The following is a 10268-nucleotide window of genomic DNA, read 5'->3' as shown; positions in this document are numbered from 1 at the left end:
TTGAATGATCGGTCCACGTTGCCTTAGGAGCATTAATTAGTGTCGGCTGGCGCTGTCATCGACCTTTGTCGACACAGGCCGTTAAACCTGCGCGCTGCTGAATAGCCTCCAACAGCCATCTTTATCTTAGTCAATATATGGAGCTATAACTGAGCGAGTCAGAAAACCAAAAAACAATTGGACTTCAGGTTTGACTTCAGGTTTGAAGTTGCTGATGTAATTGACCATCATATTAGGATAAAAGAAGAACTGAGTTGGACTACCCTTTTCAGAATGGAAATTGGTCTAAATGATTTATCGTTCCAGCTCTCTTAAATTCATCCACAAGTCCATTCCCTAGCTAGAATATGGTCTACATCTATCTCTCAGCTTAGCCTCGGAATTGTGTGAAAACATATGCTACTGTAACATTTTGATCACTGATTTAAATCTAAAGCAGCGGCAGCACAACTATCTATCCTCTGTAAGATGAGCAACTTCTTTTATCCAGTCAACAATGACCTGAAAAAAACCGGGAAAAAAAGTTTACACAGCCTTCTGGCATTAAATCATTTGACCGAAAACAAGCTCTATCATTTAAATTAAATTCCCACATCTGATTGTCAAACAAAAGTTTCACACAAGGATCAGCAATTCAAGGATGAGAGAGTATCACATAAGTTAGCATCAGGGAAAGATTCAGAAGATTTCAATCATACATCAGCTATATTTTTTGACAAAATACATATGAATAACAAGAAAGTCGGCATTGTCTTGCCTGCATCCCTACCATCTGTACAAAACTTCCATGGCAAACGACCAAATACCAGCACTGCTCAAATAAGATTAGTTTAGGGATGGGAGAAATTCCGGGCCAGTAATCTAAACTTGGTACAATTGGTATACAAGAAAAATGTAGACCTACCAATTCTCTTCGAAAGAAAACCTGATAATAGAGAACACGTGTGTGTTGAGCTCTCAACCATCCATGTCAACATCTTTAATTGTGTTGTCATGGACATGACTTGGCTGAACCGATGCAGCAAGATCCTCGATTCGAAGAGGAGAATGCCGAGCAGCATACTGGAAGAAAACCTGAATTTTGCATTGCAGATAGAGATATAAGAATTCATGACCAATAGCACATAATACTTCTTTGAACTTGCTAACAAAATGGTTATTCCCACCACCGCAGTTCTGCCACGGGGCAATTTAGATAGAGGGAAAACTCGGTTTGGCAAAACGCATAAGCCCGATATGGGTAAAGAAATTTTTTGAAAATAGAACATTTCAAAAAAGATAAATAATCAGAAGAAACAAAAATTTTCATGTAAATAAAATGTGGAAGAATTAAAAACCACGAACAAGGAAAAAGTGCCAATACACCCGCAAGACATAAGAATGCTAATCTGTAATCACTATTTTTCTAAGCAAATATACCATGAAGTTCATAAGCTGTCGAGGTACTAACTGAATCTGAACTTTCATGTTCTGCAGAATAATTCTAGCCAGATTTAGATGAAAGATGAACAATAGTTCTGAGAATATCAGATTGTTTCAAGCATTGCTAAAGATCTATTGATCCTTCAGTTAGCATAATAGTTGTGAGATTATCAGATTATTTGCACAAGGACCAAGGAAATAGCATTCATGATTAGAAAAGCTGGATGCCATAAGTTAGCATAATAAATTTGAACATGTAATGTAAATGTAAATAAATTAACAGGAAATATATCTTGGACTGTATAATTTGACTGCATTATAGGTGCAGCACCACATATGCAATGAGGTAATTATTTGTGCCTTTGTTTCTGAAGTGTGATGCTCCAACTAGTCCTACATCGAAAGTGGAAGAGAAACTATGATGGCATACAAGACTAGTTGGGTTTACCACTAGTAATATGGGTTGTTTTGTCTACATAGTTAAGAACCCATTACTATGTCTAGGAAACTAGACTTGTGGATATATCGGGCTCGGTTGTGATGAACTGTGAACCTCCTAAGTGGTTTAGGTTTTTAAGGTCACAGCGACAGAGCACACTTCAATTAGAAGGAGATATTTTGGATGAGATGCACATCTAAAGTGTTTTCAATTCAGGATGAACCAACATCATCCAAGAATATATGGATGCGAAGTGTAAAGCCGATGTATGTAGATGTAAACATGGGAGATGACAGTTATGTGGTGTAGAGAATATACTTTTTCAATCAAGTGATAAAGACTGAATTTCTTATCCCTTTTAATTATTCTAGACAGCAATATTAGCAGCACTTTAAAAATTAATGGTGTTATGCAGCAGGTTGGAGCTTCAAGAGGTGTATTTGAAAATTCAATATATTTCCGAATCTAGGATGTGCATGTTAACTGGCAACTATGATGAAATTAAATCAATTTTCTTCCTGACCTTCGAGTAGCTATCTGCAAAAGCCCGTGCACGATTAGCTTTGCTTACAAATTGTAAACCACCTATCTCCAGCTTGCCATCAACAAGACTCACACTTTCATCTCTGATGGCAAATCGGAGGAGGTTTCCTGCCCGCAGACCTGACTGCACAATGAATGACTCAAACTTAAGTGTCCCATCAGCTGAAAAAGCAACTTGAACGTATGTATTACCTTCTGAATAAAATCCGCCTCTACACAACCAAATACAACAGGAGGATCATCAGAGGTTGTTAATCTACCATCATCTTGGATCTCCAAGACAACCTGATATACAAAAAATGAGGATAAACAAATGAAGGGACAATTATCATCTGACATCTATGATTTTTTTGCTAATCTATATAATTAAATAACATCACTAACATATAAATACAATTCCATGAATGGATGTATTACAATCCACCTTTACTCGATTCATATGAGAAAGAACAAGTGGAAGACAATGTGACAATGGCTGTGTGTGTAGCAGATAAGAAAGGATTGCACTAACCCATTCAGCTAAGAATTTCTCGTGTGTAGCAAGTGTTGGTGTTCTAATGGAAATATGTCAGGCATACGCAACAACAGACAAAGGTTTTGAAATTCAAACACCGATTGGATAGCGGCATGAACAAACTGGTATATATCAGTCCAACCAAGAACCAGTAGTGGACCATATACTCAGAATTGATAGATATTTAATTTATTATTATTTTTTTCTATGATACTGGGTGAATAAATCGCCATGTATATCGGTACCATACAGATTTGACAAGGTGTCAAAACTGACACAGGACCAAGATTTTAAACTTTGCCATATACATCTATTTCAACATCAAAATTGACCATGTCCAAAAACATGAAATGAGAATGAATTATTACTTATATTTATTAAAGGACAAGGACCACTGGTTTAGAGTCCTACATAGTTGTCACTGAAAACATGGTAGATGGACAATGAAATTGCTTCAACAAACTTTGTCATTGGGTGGCAGTCCACAAAAGAAAGATTGAAACCTACTGGCTTCCTAGAGTAAGCAAATGCCTACAACAAGAAAAAAAAATGATATTCCATCTACAAACTGCAATTCGGTAAGAAAATGTTGTTCGTACAAGCTGGTGACTTTGAATATAAGTTGTGAAAATACAGTGGAAGCATAGAAATCAAACCTATATATTAACAGTCGACAAGGGCCTAGTTCTACTAAAAAATCGCCACTATAAATCCTTAGTCCCCCACTAATTTCCTTAAAAGCAAACCATAAATCTGATTTTTCTGAATAGTTAAAAATGGAAGATTGTTTTGTACCAGCAAGTGCCACATAAAAACTAGGGTTATAACATATAAGCAAATCATCAATTACAACACCACTTTCAAAGTTTTCAATAGACTCAGAATTATGAAAAAGGTTTTAGATTAGATGATTAGAGTAGAGAAGGATGTGGAGAGTTCCAAGTGATAATCATGTGCCCCTAATATAATGAAAATTTTATAAGATGATTGTAAGGTCAACCACCCTTTAGAGATTAGAATGTACATATATAAAAAGTTAAGAGTAGCCAACATAAGCATGTTGAGTGGATATGCATGGCTCCTAAGAAAGGGAGCAAGAAGTTTTTTCACTAGCGGACAATTAGGAACATCTCTAGCCTCTGATAAAGGAATAAATGAGAAACCAAATTCAAATAGTACCAACATGATTAAAGGAAACCTCTAGATGTCCTAGATTGATAAGGTGAGTTGATAAAGATTAGTGATGCAAGGAGTGTAGAGAGAGAGCTAAGAGAAAATCCTTAAAACTGATAAAAAAAAAGATTTGTCAGCTCTTAATTTAACTACTGAAACTGTCCTATATGGAGCTCAATAATGGGGAAAAAAAGAAACATAGCGAACCTAAACAGCTGAGACATTACAAATTATTATTGTTTTATGCCACAAACCCTGGGAGGCATTTCAATACTACAGAGACTCAATTTGTGCCGTAACAAACATCTATAAAACCTACTCTATATCCAATTATATCAACTTGACATAATTGGAAGATGCCCAAAATCTCTGAAAGGAATAATTGTGCAGATTGAACTAAAAATTCACATGGTAAGAATATAAAGATGTTTTGCCTAGAACAGGTCTTTTTATCCAAAAGAAATTGCTTCTTATATTAAAAGCCCAAAAAAGGAAAAGAAAACTATTTTTATATAGTTCATGCGAGGCCTTTAACCATGTAAGAATAGCAAAAGTACCAAATGTTTAAGAAACAACATTACTTGAATAACATGGTTGACTATATTGTCAGGGCAAATCTTCATCCATAAAACCTATTACCATCCCTGAATACCTTAAATGGGCAGGTAGCTAATTTATTATTAGCTAGTTTACCTTGTCGAATTAAAAAGTGGCACTTGTAAGTTGTAACATGATCATGTAGAAAAATAACTTAACCTTCTTTCTCACATGCAATCATAGTAAGTTAGGGAACTTTTCTTCAGTAAATAAGTGTCAAGACCTTAAAGTTATGTCATAATAACTGTCAACAGATGCAACACTTTCTACCTGTTGCTGAGTTGGCACCAATCCTTTGCTGTCTGTATCAAGGAAGTACTCACTACAGTAGTTGTCCTTCCACACTAGCGCCAAAGGTGTATTCCCAGTTTGATAGTGTGCATGTCTGAGAAAGAGAGGAAAGAGAGGGGTAAACATGAAAAGTGGAAGACAGATTGTGGTAGATGTATGACTGATAAACAGATGATGCTAATCATGAACTTTATATCTGCAACTCAATGTAAAAATTTATAATCATAAGCAAGGATTGAAATTTTGTATCGTACTGAAGTTTCGAGCTTTGCTCGGTACGATATGGTATAGTACGAGCATACCAAGCAGTATGCACGATATGCCTCAAAAATATTAAAATTAATTTTAATATTAAATAATATTAAATATATATATATATATAATGACATAAATATAAAATAGCTAACGATGGTGCACTTAAAACAATATTAAATATATTATATTTAAATGATATTAAATATATAAAAATATATATAACTTAGCAACGCCCGAACCCTAGGCGAATAGCTGCGGCGTCGAGGGATGGCAGCGGACGCCACAACGAAAGAGCGGAAGAAGAAGAATCTTCTTTGGTGTCAAGGGAACGATGGCAGCAGGCACCAAAGAGCTGCGGCGTCGAGGGAGCGATGGCAACGGGTGCCACAGCGAAGAAGAAGACGACGAAGAAGAAGAAGGAGAAGGAGGAGGAGGAGGCGTCGGGTACTATTTCTCGAAGCTTTTCCCTCTTCTTCGAATGCCTCTTTTTCCTCGCCTCGCCGTCGCCGGGCTGATACCAACCAGTAGCAGGCGGTCCGCGTGTCGGTCAGCTAGCGGACCGATATGTAACGCCCAGTACCATTCAGTATTGCAAACCTTGACCATAAGACAGTTCTACTTGATGATTTTTTTCATTTCATACATATCTAAATCACTGATGATTAAGGGAGAAAAATTTTAAGGAATGTTTGTAGGTTTTTTTGTCCACCTATATTAATATGATATGTAGGTTGAAAAGATGCTCTAAAGAGAAATATATGAAAATGATAAACCAGTCAACAATTCCTCTCAAAGGAGGATAGACATTTCTTATATCCATCTGGTACAATTATCAAGTAAAACATGCCCAAGTCCAAGGGCTTTGGTAACTATATAAATTAACTATTCAGTAGGCTTCACATAAGTCTCTTATCTAGCATTTCCTTCATAAAATTTCTATCAATCTCATTATGTTTCATTCTAACATGTTGCTGATTTATGAGCAATGTTGATTGCATCTCATGGCTAAGGACATAACAAGAGAGCTGGTCACGTTGGGGTTCAGAAGCCAGGACATGACAAGGGAGGTGTTGGTACAATCAACCGAGTTACAAGGGAAAGCAGTGTGGTAAAAAACTGAAGTTTGTTGGGATCATGGTATGATCAAAACAGTACACAATCAGTGGTTGTATGCAATTGGTGAATGATGTTGATGGGGTTGTGACTTACAAATTACAGGGCCATGATCAATGTGAAAGAGTCTAATCAGGAATTCTCTCTCTTGATTTCCACTTCTTACTCGAGTGTTAAGATTTGCTTTCAGGCCATGATGATCAGGAGAAAAGTTTAAAGGAACAGATAAAGGTCAAAAGACAAACCTCCTTCTAAAAAGATTTCCATGTACTTGTTGCCAGTTCTTTTTACAGAAAGGACCCTCTAAAAGAGGAATACATGAAGAAGATGCACCAGTCAACATGATTAATGAAAGTGCTTGACAATCTGAATGCAAGAACAACATGAAAGGTAAAAGAATACATAACAAACTAATAAAAAATCTATAAGCTAAAACTACTTGAAAAGTTTGACATATATTGCATGGGTATTTGGTGATACCACCTTTATCCATATACCTTAAAAAGAAATTAATTTCTAGGCAGATGAGGCTGGTGACATAAATATGAAAAATTAAGAGGATCTCTCAGTACAATGTAGCTGGTTGCATTTATCTATTATGAAACTGTTGATAATGAATGAAGTAGACATCTAAAATAATTAATAGAGAATAGAAACTTACTTGTTGTAGAACAATAACCCATCTTTCACATAAGGCACAACACTAGAATATGCTGCATGCAGACCTGCCTGGTCACAATCATAGATAGGAACAACACTAAACGTGTATCTGTGGTATGTTGATGGAGGATTGCAAGCTCCAGATTCTGCAAGCTTAGAATTCAGCCAAAAGAATCTGAATTCTGCAGTACAATCATACAACGAGTACCCTCTCCAACAGACCATATCAATCACATAGTATGTCTGATTAGGCTGCAAAATATAACCTAAAATGTAAATAACAGTTCAAGAAAAATTAAAAATACTCTCTTAGTAGTAACAATTATGTCAAAAACTAATGTGTCAAGTTATGCTTGCCAATCTATACATGTAGACTAACCTCATGAAAAATGCAATCCAGGATACAATACGAACTTGCAGGGCCTGACATGTCTCTTGTCCTGGAGCCATTAGGTAACGAAGAAGGAAAGTGATGCAGCACAGATCCATTCCGGAGCCTACTAATGGTGGTACCATTAGAGGAAACGACAAAGCACCGGTTACCAGCAGGTCTTGCAAAGACAAACCTATAAGATTCCTTTTTTAGGTTCTAAATTAAACAGTAAAGAACCTCATATACACAAGATGAATAAACTACTTAATGCTCTCTGGACAAAGTAACTTGTACATCCCAACTCATTTATGAAAATGCTTGTAGAGCACAATATACAAAATTTGATAATGAGACCTAAAGTAAGTTTCAAAAGAAGCACAATGAATCAGCTAAAATTAGTTGATAACTAAAGTGCATCAATCTGCAACACAGTAGCAAACAAGCAGGTAACTTTTTGCTAATAGTGTGATATAGCTAAGGAAACCACATACTATTTAAAGAATATTTTTCATTTAAGTTGGTTAGCTCCAAGTTGCTTGGCTTCTAAAAGGTTATTATTTGAAGACTTCCATCCATCTACAGACAGATACATAAGCAGGATTGTTATGAACTGCCATGCACTCAGTTGAACCCTTTCATCTGATGCATTAAGTTATCAATCTTTATCAATCGTTTTTTTCTTTTTTTGTTGTTTTTTGAAGGTCGGACTCCGGCTGGCTAAAGGAAGGTATTCTGACAAGAAACCGGTAAGAAAAAATCCAGAAAAAATACCTATTGGAAACTGTAGAATTATTATACAAATACTAAACCCTAATTAAATGAAACGGAACCGAGGGTGATAAATCCTATGAAAAGCTGCATCTTTTTCTCAACTCTTACGAATTATTGAATCAAAAGAAGGGAGAAACTTAGTAGAACAATAACAACCCAATAAAAAATGTACCGTATTTAATCAAGATAACAGGGGTCATTGACGCACAATCAAGAACCACGACTACTTCTCACTGCCACTAAGACAAAAAGAAGAGGAATCAGCATTCACCAGTCTCGGTCAAGGTGAGGAGGGATGTCGATCATCCACTCTGGAAGCATGAGCTGGTGCGCGAACCACCGGCGAGCCTCTCGGCCCCTGAGTTTGGAGGCCTGCGCCACGTTCAAATCCCTCACCGGCGCCTCGGACTCAGTCAAAACCGCCTCGGTCTGCGCCCAATCCACCTCCGGCGCCTGCACCGGTTCGATGGCGTCGTCGGGAAGGGCAGGCTCCGGAGAGGACTGGAGGGCGAGGACAGAGGAGGCGAGGCGGCGGGCACGGTTCTGAGAATCCGATCGCTGCTGGGCCTGGCGGACGAGAGCCAACTCCCGTCGCCGCTGCTGGTCCGAGACGGTCGAGCGCTTGATCGGGCGGCGGCCATCCTGTGGCGTCATCTCTCTCGCTCTCTCTCTCCCCTCTCTCTCTCTCTCTCTCTGTGTCACAACCATATATACGGTTCTAATTACCGGGCCGGGCCGGGCCGGCCCAATAGACCCCTGTTTGGCCTGCAAGAGTTGATTGAGACAGCACTGAAATGGAAGCTATTAATATTTGAATATATTATATGATTTTAGAATTTTAAAAAAGAAATATGCAAAAATTAAATGTGAAAGGATATATATATATATATATATATAATATGATTATTTGTAATTAATATTATATTTTTAAGTAAAATAGATAATTAAGTATCTAAATATCATTAACATTTTTTTCTTTAGAAAAGATAAATGATAAAGATAAAATTGAAGCTAAGGAACAGACTTTTACTAGTAAAACTAGTTGAATATTACTAACATTATTCGAATTATAACAAAACTTTAAGTTATTAGCATATCTTCCTCCATATAATAATGCCTTTCTATCTCAGTGATAAGCCTTTCACTGTAAGAAAGGGCCAACTTATTACAAGATAAATGTAGGAGAGAGGAAGTGACAGATCCTATCTTTCTCTCTGCAATCAAACCCTGAGAAACCTCAGTAGATGTACATATATTTCGATGTGTAAACAGCATGAGAGGAGAGTTCAGTTAATATCTGAAAGAGAGGTTGAATGAGGTAAAACAATATGAATTGTGATATATCTTCCAGTATACAAAAGACATGACTAAATCTCTTAGTAACATTATGGTTCTCTAATATTTTATAGAAATCATACCTTCTAATATTCCTTTTTTATTTTATGTTTTGTAATTAATTATAACATCACAGATCACATATTATGCCATTGATTGTTTTTTTAATCTTATTAAAACTGACATAATCCATAACAAAGTAGACCATGATATAAATTTCCAACATCGTCTCTATTATATGTGGTTAGATGTTTCGGCCTACGACTTAAGCGATGAGATATATGAGAATAATTAAAACTCTAACCTAATTTTATATGAGTTAGATGAAAAAAAACCTAAGTTGAGTAGTCATAAGAAAGAAATAAAGCTTTCGTATAGGAAGAAAAAAGATTCGATTATTATGATTTTTTGGTATGCTAATCTAGATGTTATGCACTCTGAATTGATCAGTGTAGATCTTTAGCATTTCTTCTTCTACTCAATTTTTCTATATAGCTTCTTGAAACTCATCAGAGTGTTTAGTTCTCATATGATATTAAAATCATCTAGTTAATCTAGGAAAGGTGCAGTATAATCTTATTATTTTATAATAGAAGATTGATCTCATTCATCCATGATTTTTTTCTTCATAGGTTTTTCACAAAAATTTTGTCTTGTCATTTACTTAGCATTTTGTTACTAATTTGATTGATCTACATTGTTAGATTGTTTATAATATATTTGATATATATTATTTTATTCATATAAAAAAGAAAAAGTTAATATTGTTTTAAGACTTTGTA

The 10268-nt window shown here is 36.1% G+C and overlaps 1 protein-coding gene across 2 annotated transcripts; it reads right to left on the bottom strand.

Annotated features, from left to right (window-relative positions):
* Nucleotides 1-666: 666 nt before the first annotated feature.
* LOC135615508 (uncharacterized) lies at nucleotides 667-8833 on the bottom strand. Of its 2 annotated transcripts, XR_010488045.1 has the most exons (8): nucleotides 8423-8833; nucleotides 7387-7573; nucleotides 7009-7259; nucleotides 4959-5073; nucleotides 2597-2689; nucleotides 2385-2528; nucleotides 905-1074; nucleotides 667-811 (listed from the first exon to the last, which is right to left on the bottom strand). XR_010488045.1 is itself a non-coding variant. In XM_065114118.1 (7 exons), the coding sequence occupies exons 1-7, from the start codon at nucleotides 8803-8805 to the stop codon at nucleotides 958-960; spliced, it is 1290 nt and encodes a 429-aa protein (XP_064970190.1). In that variant the 5' UTR covers nucleotides 8806-8833; the 3' UTR covers nucleotides 667-957. The 2 variants fall into 2 exon arrangements, 1 of the variants encoding a protein (XP_064970190.1); XM_065114118.1 differs by having other exon boundaries at nucleotides 667-1074.
* Nucleotides 8834-10268: the final 1435 nt, after the last annotated feature.

Source organism: Musa acuminata, chromosome BXJ2-6 (genome assembly GCF_036884655.1).
Source record: "Musa acuminata AAA Group cultivar baxijiao chromosome BXJ2-6, Cavendish_Baxijiao_AAA, whole genome shotgun sequence".
NCBI classification, from domain to species: Eukaryota; Viridiplantae; Streptophyta; class Magnoliopsida; order Zingiberales; family Musaceae; genus Musa; species Musa acuminata.
The sequence above is the reverse complement of the archived record's forward strand: the minus strand, read 5'-3'. Positions and strand labels throughout refer to the sequence as shown.

Bases quoted from the DNA above. Each gene is read 5' to 3' on its own strand.
- LOC135615508 (XM_065114118.1), bottom strand. From the start codon at position 8,805: ATGACGCCACAGGATGGCCGCCGCCCGATCAAGCGCTCGACCGTCTCG. The intron at 7,574-8,422 runs GTGAATGCTGAT...GGAATCTTATAG, and splicing joins CCTCACCTTGACCGAGACTG to GTTTGTCTTTGCAAGACCTG. The intron at 5,074-7,008 runs GTAAGTTTCTAT...TCTCTTTCTCAG, and splicing joins GGGTTATTGTTCTACAACAA to ACATGCACACTATCAAACTG.